This window comes from Hypanus sabinus, chromosome 1 (assembly GCF_030144855.1).
Source record: "Hypanus sabinus isolate sHypSab1 chromosome 1, sHypSab1.hap1, whole genome shotgun sequence".
Taxonomy (NCBI): domain Eukaryota; kingdom Metazoa; phylum Chordata; class Chondrichthyes; order Myliobatiformes; family Dasyatidae; genus Hypanus; species Hypanus sabinus.
Window position 1 is genome coordinate 49,824,888 of NC_082706.1, and position 20,999 is coordinate 49,845,886.

The 20,999-nt window shown below is 47.1% G+C and overlaps 1 protein-coding gene across 2 annotated transcripts in view; it reads right to left on the reverse strand.

The window, feature by feature from the left end:
- LOC132393557 (nectin-2-like) overlaps positions 1 to 19,584 on the reverse strand; it is a 59,302-nt gene extending 39,718 nt beyond the window's left edge. Inside the window, exons 1-5 of one of the 2 annotated variants that reach the window (XM_059968972.1) lie at positions 19,282 to 19,582; positions 4,633 to 4,983; positions 3,474 to 3,767; positions 2,989 to 3,106; positions 2,078 to 2,226 (exon numbers count right to left, since the gene is read on the reverse strand). In XM_059968972.1, the coding sequence (XP_059824955.1) occupies positions 2,078 to 2,226; positions 2,989 to 3,106; positions 3,474 to 3,767; positions 4,633 to 4,983; positions 19,282 to 19,324 (955 nt within the window). In that variant the 5' untranslated portion in view covers positions 19,325 to 19,582. Of the gene's footprint in view, positions 1 to 2,077; positions 2,227 to 2,988; positions 3,107 to 3,473; positions 3,768 to 4,632; positions 4,984 to 19,281 lie in introns of both variants that reach the window. The other variant, XM_059968981.1, reaches the window with a different exon arrangement.
- Between the last annotated feature and the right edge of the window lie 1,415 nt (positions 19,585 to 20,999).

Genomic DNA, 20,999 nt, shown 5'->3' on the forward strand with positions numbered 1-20,999 from the left:
TAGTTTGACTGGGAATCAAAACAAAACGACGTGAAATAGAATTTAAATCGTCTTAATAAGTCTCCCCTTAAAAGGACTGTAAGCATTTTGAACTTTTGCAATGCTACTTTGAAGAACTGTTTTTGCAACATCGCTTTAAGAACTGTTTAAGCTTCATTGCTTTAAGAACTGTTTAAGCTGCCGCACAGCAGCTGAATTCCGGTTGCGCTAGTGATTTGTTTACTTTTGGGGGGTTTGTTTTTCAGTGTTTAATAAACGTGTTATTGGTTATAAAAACCCCTGCCTAACTCATATATTTATTGTTGTTGAATCCGTAACAGTACTCAAACTAGTGACATGAGTATTCCTAGCATTTTCTGAACTTTCCAAAAATGCCCAAAAAATCTTATCCCAATTTGAACTTTACAGGTGAGGTCCATTTATAGTGGATGTGTGAATTCCGTACACACGCAGTTACAGAGTTCAGGATCCAACCTCGGACAAAAGAACTGTGTGCCCACCACCCGACCCCCCCAAAAAACTACATGTCTTTTTTCTACAAGGTTTGTTCTGTGACAGTAGCAATACAATAGATAAACATAAGCTGAGTGAGACAATCCATCCCTTAGCCTGCTGTTGTCAGTAGAAGATGCTGCAGTCACAAGTCAGGTTTCTGATGTGCTCTCATATTGATGCAGGAAGCCATTACTCATTCCCCACAATTCCCCTTTCTCACTCATTCAGGCTCTTTCTCACCAGCCCATACAAAAGGAACCTACTGCTTATCAGCAGCATATCTCTGGCCACTGTCAGTTCAAAGTACAATCTGTCTGGCTAAGCTCAACAGTCCTGCTGGTTGTATTGTGACCTGCTACAACAACTCTAATGTGCCAGTCACTCATCCCAATTCATCTCGGGCACATTCCTCCCTACCTTAAGAAGCACTTATAGGAGGTGTTGCCTCAAGAAGGATGCTTCCATTGTGATAAGATTCCCACCATCTGGGTTATGGCATCTTCTCGCAGGAGGTCCCACACCACCAGTTTCAAGTACAGGCCACTTCCCTTTGAACTATCCCATTCTTCAACCTCAAATACAGAGCACTACAGACCCACCATGCACCTGTCCCGAGTTTAAACATCTGTATCCAGTCAACCCTACTTTGCACCAGGGACAACAGTCACAGCTTATCTGGTCTCTCCTTGTAACTCAAGCCCTGCAGTCCTGGTAACATCGCCACAATTATTTTCTGCACTGTCTTACACAATCACATCTTTTTTATATCTGGATAATGAGAACTGTGCACGGAACTCCAAATGATTTCCCAACGAGAACTGGTACATTTGTAATGTGATGTCCTGACTCCTGTGTAATCATGGAATCATCGGAAATGGCAGTTAATTTCAGCTTTAATGCCCTGTTTGGCACTTTTCCTTTCCTTCATAATTTGTTGATTGTCTGTGTGTTTCCTGTACCCAAGCCTACGAGCCACTATACATCTTTCTATCGTAATGCTGTGTCACTGTGCATGAATAAAGTTCCACTGGATGCGGGAGCAATGTTTACATTGGGTCAGTGCAGGCAATCATTTCCTGTACGTACACACACAAATTCATACATGTACATACACAACAGGAACAGAGAGAGCTTCCAAAGGCGCTGCCTAAGCCTACAGCAGACCCCACTCCCTCACGTCATACCGGACCCCAATGAACAAATTAAAACATTACAGGTACAAACATGACCACATCCCTCGAGCTGGAGAGGGATAAGGACAAACCCATCTTTCCATTATTTGCAGACATTGTAACAGATTAATTTATTTTCCTTTACACCCACAACCACTAATGCCAAACCACCCACACCCTGTACATACCATAGCCAGTTCTGTCTTGTGACGAAACAGGCAGCATTTTCGGCAGTGACAACTGCACACATCCCACATGACAAGAAGGCAGAAAGCAATTCCCATGAAACAGAGAGGGATAGAGAGTACTGACCCCATCTCCTTCCCCCAGCCCGGGATGTCGAGGGCAGCACCCCACCCTCGCACCACCACCTCTGGAGGATAGACAGAGAGAGAAATATGGCCTCTTACCTCTGACAAAGATATCGATGTTGCCATTGGTTCGGCCCAGTGAATTGCTGGCCTCACAACTGAAAGTGCCATTCACCTGGTAGGTCACCCGGTCCACAGTCAACTGGTGGCCCACTATCCGCACCCCACTGGGGACGTCACCACCGTTCCTAAGCAGGGAGACCGAGGGGAGGGCTTGTGAGACAAGAGCAGCAGCAGGGCTGAAATAACGAACTGACCCTTGCATAAATGGGGAGGTGTGTGGGGCTGAACTGGGTCACAGAGCAGGAGAGGAGTAGAAGGGATGGGGTTGGTTGGGGGCCCAAAGTGCCCGGAGGTCACTCAGAGGAAATGAGGTAGGGTCACAGACACGGGAAAGAGTGTACGGAGTCCTGGCACTGTGGCTGCAGTGGTATGACAGGAAACGCTGAGGGGTGGAGGAGGCATCAGAGGGGTGAAAGTGTCCAGGAAGGGATCACTTGGTTCATCAAGATAATGATGGACTTGTGGTTGGTCGATTCAATCCCTGCATGCATTGCACGATGTTCCCTGTTTCCATGGTCGGATTGGGGAAAGTTGAGGCAGGGCCTGGGCCCACGGAGCAGACCAGGCTCCAATTGGAAGCACAGGTATCACCAAGCATGATCTGTCTCTCTGTGCCCACACAGCACGAGGTCCCCAACACTGAGACAAATCCACACCAGTGCTAGCTCCAACGTGGTTCCCAATCACTTCTGTAGCTGGAGTTATCCTCTGGGAACCGCTTGTGTGGGAATTCTCCCCGGGAGCTGTCTGGGCTAGGATTCCAGTGTTCCGAACCAGTGGCAGGATGCTGACTCACTCCACTCCTCTCCATGTGGGGACGGGGGTGGGGGGGGGGGGGGGGGTTACCATTTGAACCAGCAGTGAGGAGATCACAAATGGACACTCACATGTACCACCGGTAGTCACTGGCAGCAGGATTAGCCTTCACATTACACGTGAGGGAAGCGTGTTCCCTATCCAGGTACCAGTTGTCATCGTAGCCCTCGATGGTGACGATGGGAGGATCTGTGGGGGAACACAACCACAGCCCAAGTCAAATCTGCACCCATCCCCATCTGAGACCACCTCCCTCTTCCACACTCCCTGCCCCTGTGACCCATTTTATTCCCTTACAGATAGCTGGTCTGTGAAACCCTCCTTTCCCTACATCTCTGCTGGCCTGACTCCCTCATGTGACCCCTCTCCCTTCCCTTTACTGCTTCTGGTCTGTTACCCTCTCCCTCCCCTACACCATCCTCCCCCGATCCCAGTCTGTGACACACTCCTTCCCCTACACCCACTCCCCCCATTCTGTGAATCCTCCCTCCCCTATTTGCTTCCCCGTACCTGTGACCCAGTCCCTTCCCTGTGACACAGTGCCCATGGTACTCACACTGGATAGACAAAGCGTTGCTGATGACCTTGGGTCTCTCCAGTGTTCGGTGGGTGACCACGCACTCCAACATCACTCCGTCCAGCTCACTACTGGGAACTGCCTGGTACTGGCTGGTGACGGTGGTGGTGCCATCTGCGTTCTGCGTCAACTCCGTGGTGGCGTTCCCGGGTACATTACCACGCCAGGTGATGGAGGCCGGGGGCTTTCCACCTGCTGCGATACAACTGGCCACGGGGACTGGCGATTTCCCGGACTTGACCAGCAGCGGGCTGCCTCTGATTTCTGGCTCGGCTACAAGGCAACAAGATCAACGGCGGTTCAAACATGGCGCCACTTGCACAAACCAAATGGTGTTACCCGCACCAGTCCGGTGGGGGATGGGGTATAACTCATGGGGATTACCCAAGTCAAGGAATTCCAAAACTGGGGTCTACAGACCACTTCCTTAATGGGTTTGGGCCATGGCCCAAACCCCTGATCTAGGTACAGATGTGCTGGCTCTGGAGAAGGTCCACAAGAGGTTCCAAGAATTATGCTGGGAGTGAAAGGGTTAACATGAGGGGCTTTGGATGCTCTGGACCTGTACTTGCTGGACTGTTGAAGAACAAGGAGGGATCTCAATAAAATCTATCAAATATTGAAAATCCTAAACAGAGTTGATGCTTCCTACAGTGCAAGGGTCTAGCACCAGAAGGCACAACCTCAGATTAGAAGGACATCCCTTTAGAAAGATGAGAAAATTTCTTAGCCAGAGAGCAGTGAATGCGTGGAATTTATTGACACAGACAGCTCAGGAGGCTATATCATTGAGCATATTTAAAGCAGAGGTTGATCAATTCTTGATTAGTCAGGCTGTCAAAGGTTGCGGTGAGAAGACAGGATAATGGGATGGATCTGAGGCACAGTGTGGACAGGTGCCGGGAATTGCCTGAGCAAGTCACCGGAGCTGGGAAGGCTAGGAGGTACGAGGATATGCAGGGAGGTGCAGGAACAAATGGAAGCTGTCGTCTGATGCATCTTGGCAAGTTGCTGCAGTGGAGGGAGGAGGTAGTCGAAAGGCAAGGATGGTGACAATGTAGGGAATGGGTGTGAAGAGTCCTAGGGTCAGTGAGAGTGAGGAGGGCGAGGGGAGGAGATTCTGGGAGTCAAAGCTTACCTAGCACAGTGAGGTTGGTGGCTGCCTCCTGATTACCCTCAGGATAGGTGGCAAACTCACAGCTGTAGATGCCGTCATCAGACATGAGGAGACGATCAATAACCAACGAGGCGTCGGTCAGGCTGGCATTCCGGAAATGGATGCGGTTGTTGGTGTCTACTGGGTAGTTGGTGCCATACTTGGGGTTATGCACGGCCATGTTTATCTTGGCCCCTGATGGGTCCTTCACCCACGTCACCTGGGTGACCTGCACGCTGGAGGCAGGGTCCACAAACTGGCAGCGCAGCACCACCTGGTTCCCCACGAAGCCAAAGACAGCGGGCTCCACCTTCACATGCTGGGCAACAGCAGCTGGGAGAGGAAAGATCAGAGATGTGTCGATCAGCGCCCAATTGAAAGTCAAACCCAGCATGCAACAGTCAATGCTGAGTTCAAATCCAATGGCACCTTCAAAAGCCATTATCCAACATCACCCAATGTGCAGCGTCACCCTCAAAGACAGAAGTCAACATCATAGAGACACAGAAAAGTACAGCAGAGAAGCCGTATGGGCCACCAAGTCCATTCTGCAGAATTTCAACTGCCTAGTGCCATCAACCTGTATCCATACCCCTCACAACAATGTACTTGCACTAACGGCACTTCGTGCATTACTGTGATATTCTGGTGCTGCTGCAACTTATTTTCTGCTACTTATCTATTTAATACTGTTTTTCTATCACTGTCTTGTTTTTATCTACTGCTTTGTTTGATTGCCTGAGAGGAAGCCAAACAGAGTTTCATTGCACCTATGTATAGTGACAATAAAGATCATTCAATTCAATTCAATGAGGTCAGCACTGACACAAAAAGCCAAAGGACCCTGTCCAGTGCTGTGGGATTTTCAATAGAGTCTTGTCTGAGCAAGCTGTATGTGACAGGTTCGGTGCTGTACACCTTTCCCCCACCGAGACCACAGAACCGACCCTTGGAATTCCTCACATCTCCTTTAAACATGTTTCCTCAATCATGGAAAAAATAAACTGGCCATCTAATCTGTCTGTGCCTCTCATACTCCCATAAACCTCCATCAGGTCTTCCCTCAGTCTCCACCACTCCAGAGAAAACCCAGGTTTGTCCAACCTCCCCAAGGTGCATGTCCTGTAACACAGACAGCATGCCGGGAAACCTCGTGTGCACCCCCTCGCCAGAGAGCCCACATCCTTCCTGTAATGGGGTGACCAGAACAGCATGCAGCACTCCAGCTGCAGCCTGGCCAAAGATTTAGACATTTGCACCACTCACAGAGGCAACTGGGCTGTCTGCCTTCCTTACCCCTGTTGAATTGTTGTGTACAATTGTTTTTTTTTTGTTTTCTGGCAGTATAACTTCCCAATGCTTGTTTAAATTGTTTGCTTATATTTTTATATAATCATCAATATGTGTGTTAGAGTGATTTTTGGGTTTAGGTCATTTGGCTTTGGCCACCAGTCTTCTGTTCCATTACAATGTACTGTGGATTAAATTTCAACAATGCATTTCCTACAAACTGTGAATACCAGTTCCCCCCCCCCCCCCCCACCTGGACGCTGCTGGCGCTTGGGGGGTGGGTTTGACCAGAAGATGTGAAGTCTTCCTGAAAATGCTGAAGACAGGTCTGAGCTCAGTTTTACATTTAGGCATAATGGACCCACTCTGCGATAGTTTCATGGGCCAGTGAGATAGACCAAAGAAAGTGAAAGAGAAAACGTAAAGTGGCTATAGTGGATGCAGCTGCTGTGATGTCCCAGAGAGTTTGTTTGCTTTCCAGCAGCCAGGAACTGCTGGAATAGACATGGGAGGGTAAAAGAGTTGATATGCGACAGGTGCGTTCTGTTGGGACATGGCTGGAGGCAGTCCAAAAAAAAGAGGAAAGATAAACAGATGAACGTCACAGCAGACACACAATTCTCACCCCGTCGGTGCCCAGTCTGACTGTTGGTCAGATCAAAGAGCTAGTAAAGACGGCTCCAAGGTCAGAAAAGGATGTGACAGCGGGCCCCACTCCCACGCTGGTGACCCGTGGATGTACACAACAGCATTGCTAGGGGGATGGCAATACAAAACATTAGTGGACACAGGGACATCAGTATCGATAACAGACCTACCCTTGGCAACAACTGGACGGGCTGTGTTGACTCAACCTGAAAGCAGCGAAATCAGAAAGAAGCGAGTCGCAAATGCTCGAAATCGGCGGAGTGCAGCTTCCAGTGTATTTCTGGGTATGTCCAAATATGGAGGGCACTATCCTTGGAATAGACATCCCAAGGGAAGCAGGAGCTGTTGTAGATTCGGGAAAGCGAGAGATAATATGGACAAGTCAGGAGCAGCGGACGCGTACAACCAACAGAATCCACGGCCGGGCCAGCATCGTCGCAGCTGCTCTGATCACCAGAGACTGGAGCCAGGATGGTGTCTATGGGTTACTATGGCAGCAGTTCCCAGCAGTGCGGGCAAGACACAAGCAAGACTGTGGTCGAGTAAAGATAAACCGAGCTAAAATAGAGGAGAGGCTGTATAAACCCCATAAGCAGTACCCTATAAAAACTGACATACTGACAGCTGTCCAGGGTATAGTGAAGGAACAAAACCACCAGGGGATTCTCAGAGAGACTGCGGCCACTACTAACTCGCCTCGCCTATAAGTGAAGCCCAGTGGATCACAGGCTATACCACCCTTAAGACCAACCATACTGAAACTGCATCCCTTACTGGCTGGCCCTGCAACAGTCATGAATGGCTTGTCTCCAGAACAAAGTTTCTCTGGCCCCTCCGAGGGCAGACATTACTGTGAATAAGGCAGCAGAGGAACAGAGGCAACTGAAACTGCGAGTGCGCAGGAAGAAATGACAGAAACCAGTTCAGAAAATTATATGAAGAGGTGGAGGTAGAAGAGGAGAGGTGGCGGACAAAAGGGGCAAAAGAGGGACGAGACTGGTGCTGGTCACACGGGGAGGAAAGAGTCGCGGTGGCCCAACCATATATTGGGCAGATACTATTGAAGTTATATCATGGAGTGATGCATCAAGGAAGGCAAAGCACGATCACAACCCTCCAGCAGGACTGGTGGTGGCCAGGGATGGGTGGGGATGTTCAGAAATTCTGCCACCATTGTATCATTTGTGCCCAGCATAACCCTGTTATGGGCAGAAAGCAACAGCTGACAAATCAGCCTCGGCCGAGGGGACCCTGGGAAGACATCCAAGTAGATTTCACAGGCCCCTTCCAAAAAGCAGGGGAAAAAGCTACTGTCTAGTAATTATGGATCACTTCACCCGGTGGGTAGAGGCTTTCCCAAAAAGAGACCGCACTGCCAGCACCGCTGCATGGATCCTAGTTCAGGAAATCCTCCCAAGACGGGGAACCCCAGTCCAGGTGGATTCAGATCAGGGAGCACATTTCACGGGGAAAGTGATGAAGGAAATGTGCTGACTGCCAGGGATTCGACAACGGTTCCACGTACCCTACCACCCCCAGAGTTCAGAGATGGCAGAAAGGATGAACTGAACAATCAAGAATGTGTTAGCCAAAGCTGTAGCTGAGACAGAAAAGACACAGGCTGATGTATTACGGGGTATCCTGATGAGATTGCGTGCGACCCCAAACCGAATGTTGGGTCTCAGCCCCTACAAATTATTAATGGGACAAGCAATGCGACTACCCTGTGGGGTAATTATGGGTTGCGGGGAGTCTGGGGCTTACAGGAATAGAATTACGCAATATGTGAAAGACCTTTGCAACCAACTTGAAGTGTTAAAGGACTTAACAAAACAACAACAGCGAATCGCTGATCAGAGAGAGCCAGAGGAAAGGAGATGGTACTCTTCTCCCTCCTGCCACCTAGCAAAAGGTACCAAAGCATTCGGGCTCTCACGACAAAACTGTGTAACAGTTTCTTCTCCCAAGCCATCAGACTCCTCAATACCCAGAGTCTAGACTGACATCTACATCATTTATTATATATTGAAATTTGTCCTCTACTGTGCCTATTGTCTTGCTTATTGTTTATTTTATTATTGTACCACCCTGCACTGTTTTGTGCGCTTTAAGTAGTGCTGTGTAGGTCTGTAGTCTAGTGTAGTTTTTGTGTTGTTTTACATAGTCTAGTGTATTCTTGAGTAGTTTCATGTAGCATCAGGGTCCTGGAGGAAAGTGGTTTCATTTTTACTGTGTACTGTACCAGCAGCTTATGGTCGAAATGACAATAAAAAGTGACTTGACTTTACTTGACTTTCATCGAATAAAGAAGCAGCTTTGTATCTACCAGTAACGCTCTGCTCCGGTGATTTCATTCACGCAACAACAATGTGTGTGATTGCTCAGTGAATCAGTAATAGCATAGTGTAATTCCCTGGTTCATATTTTTAATGTTACACTGTATGCATTTCATTTAGCAGTTCTGTAAGTGCAGTCTGTTCTGCTGTCAGCCTGTTTGCGTTATTGTGGAAGATGAGTGACGATGAGGAATGTGTGTTATCCAATTAGGGGGAGCTTTTCTTGTTGAAGGACACTATGGCTGGTCTTGGGTTTTTCTTGGTTCGGTAGGAGATGGAGAGCGAAGATGCAGGGGAGACCCAGTTGTAGGATATGACCCGGAGGGAGACCAGTTTGCTCCAGATGGATTGTGAGCGATGTTCGGAAGCTGGTGTGTGCTTTCACATTGACCAGTGCATGAGTGACAGAAAAGTTCAAGATGAGCTCCAACTTGTGCACATCTAATTAGACTTTTCTTCTCTCATTCCTCCTGTTCTGTCCTTTACAGTCAACTGAGTTTATCTTTTTATTGACATTAACACCTAATTACACAGCTCTAATTATATGATTCGCATCGCATTCCTGATTACAGAATCTCTGAAACAACATCGCCAGACCCAACACCACCCTGTCTACTTGTGCGACCGCTTTCGACCCCCAACATCAACACCGTTCAATGTACTGCCGTTCTTAGAATAGTACAGCACAGTACAGACCCTTCGGCTGAACTGGCCTTTCACCCTATTCCAAGGTCAATCGAACCCCTCCCTCCCACAGAGCCCTCTGTTGTTCGACCATACCAAGATGCTGCTGAAAATGGGCTGCCACCAGTAGCTTCGAGCTGCTACTGCCTGATTCCTCCTGGTCGGAGAGAGAGTCAAATGAGGGGTTTTCTGCCGGCGGCTGCAGTGACAGCAAGAGCAGGCCCAGCGTCCGGGTCAACTCCACTTCCAGTTCGGGGCTGAAGGCAGCCCGCAGCAACGCCCAGTCGATCTCGCCGGGAACAGTGGCCAAGGGCCCTAGGCCCCCCCAGGCCAAGCTCGAGAACCTGGTGTTCTGGCGCAAGCAAGGCCAGGGTCCAAGATGGTGTATGAAGTGACAACAGCTAACATACGGGCAGAAGCCAGTGCTGAGGTAGGTGCGGCATTGTTCCATCTTGTACTTGGGGTGGCGACTGAGAGTCCGCAGCTCAGCCAGGCCGTGCGCAAACTGGCATTCATCCCCGTCTTGTCCAAGAGACTCAACTATCCCTATTGTATCTGCCTCTATCACAATCCCTGGCAGTGTGTTCCAGGAACTTATATAATCAATCTTTGTACATTTTCTATCTTATGTATTTATATGTATTGTTTTTATTATTATGATATTCTTTGTTGTGCTTTTTTTAATGCTGCATCAGATCCACAGTAACCCTTATTTAGATCCCCTTTACACTTGGTTCAGGAAGTCAAATTACACAATCTTGAATAACACTTGCTATATACAAAAAATCTACCCCTGAAATCACCGTATACTTTCCTCCTATCATCTAAAAAATAGCACTTTCACATTAGCTATTTCTACCCCATGGGAAAAAGTCCCTGCCTATCCTCTCTTGTCTATGCCACTCACATCTTGTACACGTCTGTTACGTCCCTTACACTCCAAACTCAGCTCACTCAACATAACCAGAGAATACATGCTGTCAAATCCAAGCATCACCCCAGGAAATATCTCTCAGCAATTCACTATATACACCCATTTACATCTGGCCTCCTAAAGTACATACCTCACACTCGCCCGGATTAAAGTCCGTCAGCCAATTCTCTGCCCATGTCTGTAAATGATCTACGTAATGCTGATACTAGAGCAATTAAACCTCCGGTGGAGGTGGGAGGGACAAAATGCAGTGCCTCCTTTGTTGAAAGGATATGCTTGTCAAGGATTTCAGATGTGTGAGATAACGTCAACTGATAACAGCTAGTGAAACTGTGGGTGGTGATATTACAATCGCGACAGCCACAGCACTGATAACAATCCTCTCTTTGGCCAGCGAACACCCGCCTCTTTTTGTCTGAAGGCTGAGTGAAGAGGCAGTCCAGATCATGAGAAAAGGGTTCTCATCTGCAGTAGAAGGGATGGGCTTCTACGAGGGGCCAGCTCTCAGCTTGCTAAGCAGAGAGGCAGTCAGCACACAGCCATTTTGTCCACTGGGATGACCTGCCATCGGCATGCCCCACGGGGTCACAAAAAGAATGTGCACTGTCCAGACACACGGCTTCCGAGGTTGACATCTCCAACTTGCGACTCTGGGTCTGGGAGACAATGGCCCTCCCTACCCACTCTGCCAGGCCCAACCGTGGACAGAGACTTGCCCACAATGTTTAAAGCTGCCATAATGACGATGATACAAGATCAACATTAAGATGTCTCATGTCAGTTGTGACACACATTGGCAGGCTGGCTTGTTAGACATCCCCTACTCTGTTCCCACTCATGCACACAGCTGTCTGAATTAATCTCTCTCACTGACAAACCACCCAACCACCCGGCACAGAGTACAGGATAGGGGAGGGTAGGGTATGGCCTGAGACGATGCTGACATGCCCACGGTTGTGTGCAAATCAGGTCAGCACATTGGTGACTGCACAGAAGAGAGTAGGGAGGAGATTCCCCAGGATGTTCCAGAGGGGGTGTTCCAGTGATGAGGAGAGGCTGAATCTGTCCCTGGAGTGAAAGGGGGCTTCCTGATGGAGATGGGTAATATTATGAGTGGTAGAAATGCAGCTCATGGCAGGGTGCAGAGTCAGAAACTTTCCTGTACCGGAGGTACTGAATAAAAGAGGGCAGATTCCAGGGAGGAACGTTTCCCACGAGGTGACACTACCAAAGGAGGTACAGAAAAGACTCTCACCACAATGAAACAGTCTGCATGGGCACTGGAATAACAGAAGCAGGGTGGGGGAGGGGAATGAGTGCCGGGAACAGGATCCATGTCAAGATCTTAAATATTAAATTTATTTGTCACATGAACATTGAAATATCCAACCATACAGAGAAATCTGTTATTCGTGTCAATGACCAAGACAGTCCACAGATGAGTTGGGGGCAGCCCAGGAGTGTTGCCATGCTCCTGGTGCCAACGGAGCAGGCCCACGACTTACTGATTAATACATCGCTTTGGGATATGGGGGCACTCAGAAGAAACCCACATGGTCATGGGTGAGCATACAAACTCCTTACAGACAGTGCAAGGAATTGAACCCAGGTCACTGGCACGATAAACCGTTATGCTAACCACTACACTCCAGGGCCATGTCGTGGCGCAGTTGGCATGGATGTTGTAACTTGTGCCGTGGGACTCAAAGACTTACACCCAATAGACACCCCGGACCTCCCATACAGTGCCGAGCCAATAACCCCTCCACAACAGTTCGCTCACTCCTACTTTGTTGGCTGCAACCTCCTGTGGGCAACCTTGCAGGAATGTCATTTAATGTCATACAGCATGGGCACAGGCCATTCAGCCCATCTGGTCCATGCATTCAAAGATGGTCTCATTTGCTCACATTTGGCTCACACCCCCGCTCCCCCAAACCTTTCTTATCCATGTACCTGTCCAAGTGTCTTTCACATGTTTTTAATGCACCCATTTCTATGACTTCCACTGGCAGCTCGTTCTATATATGGACCACACTCAGGGTGTAGAAATTGTCTTCCCAGTTCCTAATAAATCTCTCCACTCTCAAAACTTAAACCTGTGCCCTGTAGCTCTTGATTCCCCAAAGTGAAAGACTTAGGTGCACATGCCCTATCTATGCACCTCATGATTTTATGCACCTGTTTGAGGTCACTTCTCAGTCAGTGTCCTATAACTACAGTGAATGAAGTCCCAACCTCTCTATGTAACTCAGTCCCTCAAGTCCCAGCAACATCCCTGTAATCTCCTCTTAACGGCACTCCTCATTCCAGTTTAACGGCAAAAGGCCATAAGATACATGAGCAAAATTAGGCCTTTTGGCCCATCAAATCTGCTGCCATTTCATGTTGGCTATCCCATTTCCCTCACAGCCCCAATCTCCTGCTTCCTCCCTATTATCCCTTTCTGCTCTGACTAATTAAGAATCTATCAACCTCTGCCTTAAATATACCCGATGATTTGACCTCTACAGCTGCCTGTGGCTGGGAGTTCCACAGATTAACCATTCTCTAGCTAAAGGAGTTCCTCCTCATCGTTGGTCTAACTGGATATCCCTCCATTCTGAGGCTGTGTCTTCTGGACATACATTACCCCACCACAGGAAACATCCTCTCCACATCCACTCTGCTCAGACTTTTCAACATTTGATAGGTTGCAACGAGATCCCCCTCACTTTTCTGCATTCCAGAGAGCACAGGCCAAGAACCATCAAATGCTCCTCATATGATAAGACTTTCAGTTTCCGAATGGTTTTTGTGAACCTCCTTTGAACCGTCTTCAAGGTCAATACATGCTTTCTTGGATGAGGGGCCAAAAACTGCTCACATTGCTCCAGGTGAGGCCTCACTAAAGCCTTATAAATCCTCAGCATCTCATCATTTCATCCTCGCTTTTATATTCTAGTCCTTCAGCAGGTTCAAAACTGAACACAATATTCCAATCTGTACATCACATCGTCTAATGACCCATCCAATCTACTGACACGTCCTCAGTCAGCTTCTGTACATCGGTGAAACCCAATGCTCCCCCCCTCAGATCCATGCAGACCCTCTCCAAACCTATTACCCTTTTTAAAGTCTTCTGTTATAACAAACATACCAAATTATTCTAACATTTGCAGGGTCTTGATCTGCCCCTTGTCACATATTTGCATTACAGTGAGTAAATTGCCATGTGTACTGTTCACACCAATCAAGTCGTTGCACATTGCACTGTGCTAGAATAAGGTAAAATGATCACAGGCTACCAAAAATGAGCAATGTAGGTTAATGATAAAGTGCAAGATCATAATGAGGTAAATTATGAGGCCAACTCTCCATCTTCTCCACACAAAGGGACAACTCAGTTAACTTATAACTGCAGGATAAATGCTATCCTTGAGCCTGGTTTGTCTTTTCCACCCATTGGGAGAGGGAAGATAGGAGAACGTCGAGTATGTGTGGGGACTTAATTGTGCTGGCTGCTTTAGTGAGGCAGAGAGCAGAATTCCCTAAAGTTTAACTCAGCATTGAGTTGGTATTAAGAAAGACAAATGCAGTGTTAGCATTCATTGTAAGAGGATTAGAATACAAGAGCAAGGATGTGATGTTGAGGCTTTATAATTGGTCAGACCACACTTGGGAGTACTGTGAGCAGTTTAAGGATCATTCCTTAAGAAAGGGGTGCGGACATTAAAGAGGGTACAGAGGAATTTCATGAAAGTGTTAAAAGTTTGTGGAGCATTTGATGGCTCTGGGCCTGTACACACCGGAGGTTATAAACATTGAGGGGGGCAGGGAATCTTGCTGAAACCTATTCAATATTGAACATGGAAATATTGAACAGTAAAGAAAGACTGGATGTGGAAGGTGGTTTCCTATAGCAGTGGGGTCTAGAACCCAAGTGCTCAGCCTCAAAATAAGGGACATCCATTGAAACAGTGTTGACGAGAAATTTCTTTAGACAGAGGGTGGTGAATCTGTGGAACTGATTGCCACAGATGGCTTGGAAGATATTTCATTGTTCATTGGAGATATTTAAAGTGGTGGTGTGAGATAGGTTCTTGATCAGTAGTTTGTAAAAGGTTACAGGGAAAAGGCAAAAGGATAATAATTCAGCAATGGTGGAGCAGGCGGTGGGGAGGATGGCCTAATTCTGCTCCTTTGTTTTATAATCCAAGGGTAGTAGACTCCATTTGGAGAGGGAAGTGGGGGTGGGGGGGTATGGTGTGTCAGGTTCCCTTCAGTTGAGGTGATCAACTGAATTTCTCTATTACAGTATGTGCTTTGTAAATATTTTCCCACCTGGAAAATCCAATTTAATAGAAAATCTGCTCAGTTTATAATACATGTTGGAGTAGTGAACTGCAAAATTATTCTACAGAAGCCTTCAGCACATGGTACTTCCCTGTTCTCCAACCATTCCTTTTTCTAAAGAATGGGACTGACACTTAGGCCACTCTACTCCACGCGTGCCCTGCATGAATGACGAGGAACCAGAGGATGAGCAGTTTGTGCCATTGGTGAGGTGAAGCGCAGTTCAAAGTAAGGATCTAATTAAAAAGTACTCTAATAAAAACAGACTGATTTAAGAAAAACAAAGAAGTCAAATTCTCTGTTTTCATTGCTCTCTCCATGAACTGCACTTCCCTATTGTCACCAGAACAGACTCTCCAGTAATACCAGAAAATTTCTACCAACTTTTCTTTTCCCATCTCCTCATCCATCTGGTTCCTCTCCATCCCATCTCCTCACACCCACTAGATCCTCACCATCCCCTCTCCTCATCCCTCCGCTTTCTCTCCAAGGGACCCATATTTACTCCACAGTACACAGTGGCAGTATGTTTCAATGTTCTTTTGGAAATTTACTGCCATTGAACCAATGAGATGTAAATGAGCATGGGGAGAGAGGATAGATCTTACAGCACAGAAACCGGTGCTTCAGTCCATCACAGCACTGTTGACCATCCTTGTCTGCATACATGAATCCCGTTTTCCCACGTTAGGACTATATCCTCCTATATGATGACTCATTTAACATCCAACTAATTGTTGCTTAAATATAACCATATAACAATCACAGCACGGAAACAGGCCATCTTGACCCTCCTAGTCCGTGCCGAACCCTTAATCTCACCTAGTCCCACCTACCCGCACTCAGCCCATAACCCTCCACTCCTTTCCTGTCCATATACCTATCCAATTTTACATTAAATGACACAACTGAACTGGCCTCTACTACTTCTACAGGAAGCTCATTCCACACAGCTATCACTCTTTGAGTAAAGAAATACCCCCCTCGTGTTTCCCTTAAACTTCTGCCCCCTAACTCTCAAATCATGTCCTCTAGTTTGAATCTCCCCTACTCTCAATGGAAACAGCCTGTTCACGTCAACTCTATCTATCCCTCTCAAAATTTTAAATACCTCGATCAAATCCCCCCTCAACCTTCTACGCTCCAATGAATAGAGACCTAACTTGTTCAACCTTTCTCTGTAACTTAATTGCTGAAACCCAGGTAACATCCTAGTAAATCGTCTCTGCACTCTCTCTAATTTATTGATATCTTTCCTATAATTTGGTGACCAGAACTGCACACAATATTCCTAATTTGGCCTTACCAATGCCTTGTACAATTTTAGCATTACATCCCAACTTCTGTACTCAATGCTTTGATTTATAAAGGCCAGCGTTCCAAAAGCCCTCTTCACCACCCTATCTACATGAGACTCCACTTTCAGGGAACTATGCACAGTTATTCCTAGATCTCTCTGTTCCTCTGCATTCCTCAATGCCCTACCATTTACTCTGTAAATGTAATACAGAGAATCTCAGTTCATTGGGCCATTGATTAATCAGGGCAGCCTCTTACTTAGGACAACTCTAAAAGAACAAAAACTAGTTGAGAAAAGACATAATTTCTGTTTATTTGGTACACAATGTCAATTGATTGGGTCAAGAGAATGTTGGCCAAGTTTCTAACTAGCATCAGTCACGTGCACTTTTGTGGCCATTAAAAGACTGCATCGAGCTTAGAGCAAAGCATGTTTAAATGATGTCATTTGCATGTGTTTGTGTTTAAAGAGAAGTGATATTTGTCAATGATAAATGGTGAGAAATAAACATGAAGGCAATTCAGAACTGTTTTGCTCATTCAAGCATTCAAGTTTGGAGACGCCAGAAGCAGCCAGGAGTGAATTTGAAATGATTTCACTACCTCAACAAGTTAAGGACTACGAAGAATTTGAAGATGTTGACAATCAACTCAAATGTTACAATGAAGATGAAGCTTTAGAGGATGCAATCACGAAAGCATTGTCGAAGGAGTCCATTATCTACACTAGGGGTCTGCACTAATTTTGTTCATTTAGAATCAATGGCACCATACAATGGATGAAATTTCCCATCGATAACTATCAGAAGCTACTGCACAGTTTGATTGCCCTATTGGTAGTGTTCTAACTTAGTCTGCATTCAATTTAAATATACAATTTGTTACTTAGATAAATAATAGTTAGCCTTTTTTATACATTTTTAACTTTTCCATGAAGTTTCGGATAATTGGGCCAGCTGCTTGATTGGGCCAAAATAGTACTGGTCCTGATGTATCCCACTACCTGAAATCCACGGCAATTATGTCCACCTCCCCCTGCCTTATCAACCACTCTCCGTGTGGGGACAAAACCTCCCACTTTTATCCCTTAACTTTTTCCTCTTGTTTTCAATACTCCCACTGTACAGAGAAACAGATTTTACCTTATGAGAAAAGGCTGAGCTAGCAAGAGCTTTTCTCTTTGGAGTGAAGAAGAGCGAGAGAAGGTTTGATAGAGATTATCGGAGGCCTAGATGAATTGGACAGCCAGAAACTGCTTCCCAGGCTGGCAAACAGTCAGAGGATGATGAATCCATGGAATTCAATGCCACAGATTCATATCATTTGGTAGGTTTAAGGCAGAGGGTCAATTTTTAAAGGCAAGAAAAAATAATGTGAGAAGTCAGGAAAATGGAGTTGAGTAATACCTACACAAGGCTGCTGTTTATTGATTACAACATGATCATATGTTCAGTTTGAGTCAACCAGCTCCAAAATCTGGGGCTCCATGCCTCCATTTGCAACTGGATCCTTGATTTCATCATTTACAGAGCAGTCAGTGCAGATGTGAAGTAACTTCTCCTCCTCACTGATAATTAACATCAGTGCACTTCAAAGATGCATGCTTACTGCACCACTCTACACCCACAGGCACATCTCGAATACCAGATATAAACTTACCGATGACACACCTTTATTGGCAAACTTTCAGAAACTGATGATTCAGGATTCAGATAAATCAGCTGATTGAGTGATGTCACAACAACCACCTTGCAATCAATGTCAGGAAACCAAGGAATTGTTTGTGGACTTCAGGCCAGGGAACACTCCTAATCGAGGGATCAGAAGTGGAAAGGTTGAACAGTTTCAGTTTCCTGGGTGAGAACATCTCTGAGGGAAATTACAGATGCACCATGGAGAGCATTGCATCACTGTCTGGTATGGAGCAGCTGCAGAATGGGCAGTAGCGCTCCTCAGTATCCAGGACAGCTTGAAAAGGTGATGCTTCAAAAGGCTGTCCTCCATCATTAAGGATCCCAATCACCCAGAACATGCCCTCTTTCTCATTGCAACCATCAAGGAGGAGGTGCAGGAGCTTGAAGACACACACTCAATGTTTCAGGAACACCTGCTTCCCCACCACCATCAGCAATGTGTATTAACTCACTACTTATTTTCTTTTTTAAAACTCTATTTATTGTGCTTATTTAATTTAAATATATATTTCGATAGTACTGTATAGCTGCCGCAAAACAACAAATTTCACGACATATGCCCGTGATATTAAAACTGATTCTGATTCCGAATGGGAAGGTAAATCAGCCAGGATCGAATGGCAGAGGTCTGAATGGACAGAATGATTTAATTCTGATTCTGTGACTCCTGCTCGTGTCGATTCAGTTCCCAATAATCCTTTCTTTCATTCTACCTCCCCAGCACTGCTCAAACTCCATTCACAGCATGGAGCCACTGGTTCACTTTAGAGGCATTTTAAATCACGTCTGCCAACCCCAAGGACTTCCCTCTCCAACCAATGTAACGTCACATATCCCTCTACAGCACTTCTCCACACCGCTCCCCCCCCCCCCCCCACCACCCTTCGGGAAACTTAAGTAAAAAAACACTGCATTAAAAAAGATTCGCAACTTCCCCGTGCTGCAAGTTCCAAGGATACGGGTTTCGGTTTGATGTGGTGTAATGCACCACACATTCCTATCACACACAGAGAACAAAAATACCGGGCGACTTGTAAACTGAGCAGCAGACATCGGGTAATCTAACACCGAAAAAGCAGCGACCTACTGGAGGGGGCAAGCGCACACACTTCACACTGAAAAGACGACTACTTTTACTGGAGGGGGAAAGGGGCAGAGTAAGAGATTGAGGGGAAGGGGAAAATTTCTCAATCTTCACCTCCACAGACATAGAGTCCGAATCAAAACAACATGTTAGTTACCTGGGTCACGCCTAGCAATGGCGGGAGGCAGCCTCTACTCCCGGAGTAAAGACAGGTAGAAGCCATGTTTAATGCCATTTTCTCCATGGCACGACGGGGTTCGGAAATTGGAACACAAAGGAAGCACATGTTCTCCCCCAATCCCAATACAATTCAAAAAAAAATCTCACCAGCCAATAAAGAGAGAACGGCGATCACTTCTATCGAGGACATTTCGCTCTTTGCGTAGGTTTTGGCCCTGTATCTGAAGAGGCAACGCGGATACCTTCAGCACCCGGATCTCAATGGTTTTGTCTCTAGGTGGGTAAGGGGTTATCTGGTTAATCCTAATCCAGGTAGATCTTCGACCTAGAGCGGCACAACTCGCCGCCGATTCCAGTGGAAAATGACCCAGTGTAAATACTGCAATGCAAGGGAAAAAAAAACCTGCCTGCAGTATCGGTTCGTCAAAGCCCCGCCTCTAAAGGGCGAGTCAGGCTCAATTAATCCACCTCTCTCTCGCCAACAAACTATCATTCATTCTCATTCTCTCTCTCTCACACACACACATTCTTTCCCCCTTCTTCAGCCGGGAAAGATCGCAGATACGGGAGAGGGTGTAGGGGATAAAGGGAGAGGTGTGTATAGGTTGGAGGAAATTCACAGGGAGGGGTGTAGGGGCAGCAGCGGGGTCACAGAGATGGGGAGGGGTGTAGGGCTCTTGTGGGGGAGGGCACAGACTGAGAGGGGGTGTGGGGGCTGGAAGCAAGTTACAGAAAGCCCTGAGGTTCATTACCCACGGTTTCCTCAATCAATTTGGGAATGTATCCCCATCACCGACACAGAACTCCAAAACTCCCCTCCCCATTGAGAGCACCAGAGGGTAACTGCTCTCCAGTCAGTGTGCCCCTGATTACCACCCCGCTGAGGCTGATCTGAAACCAAGCCTAGTCAGAAAGTGGGATTTGGTTAGGGGATGGGCAACTTCATCTGGTCAAGCTGACTGGTGCTTTGGAAATGGGGTTGACCATTCCCATGTGGCTCCCTGTGTACTGATGGATCAAGGATCTGGATCCTGACCCTGAATGTGTAGGAAGGAAGGATGGGCAGGACATTGAATCAAGCTCCAGGCCCCAAATGGTGAGCATCTCTGTCACCTGAGAGCCAAGAGTGGACTGTGGAGATGAGAGTGACTGTGGAAACAGAGTCTGAAGCAGAGTGTGGCTCTTCAACCAACCCTCCCAACTCCTTCATCCTTCCCCGTCTCTAAGACTCTTCCAACTCCTACACTCCTTCCCATCTTTGTGACCTTTCTGACCCCTTACACCCCTTTGTGACCGTAATGACCCCTCTGGCTGCAACATCTGGACTATGACCCCCTCTGGCCCCTGTACACCTCCCGATTTCTATGATTGCCCGGCCCGCCGGTGTCCCAGACCTCTCCCCATGATTGTGACTCCCTCCAGCCCCACAACTCACCATCACTGTGACCCCCACATCCCTTCCCATCTCTATGATGCAACCGCCACTGTTGCCAGAAAGCTCATGGTCTGTGTGAATCCCCACCGGTCAGTACACCCACCCAATCTTCTGCCTTCTACACCACTCCCAGTCTCTATGAACGACCAACCAGCAGCCTCCGTGTCTCTCCAATCCATGAGACCACCCACACTTCTCCCACCTCCAGCCCCCACTCTCCCTGTCTCTGTGAGTCCTAACAAGTCCGACCAGCCTTTACAACCCTTCCCATCTCAATGAACCCCAGCAGTTGTCCCACCCCTCACCCCCAGCCGCTACACCATTCACTGTCTCCGTGACCTCCTCTGGCACTCAAACCTCTCCCCATAACTATAATCTCTACAGCCCTCAAACTCTCCCGATCTCTGTGACATCCCTCAGGCCCTTAAAT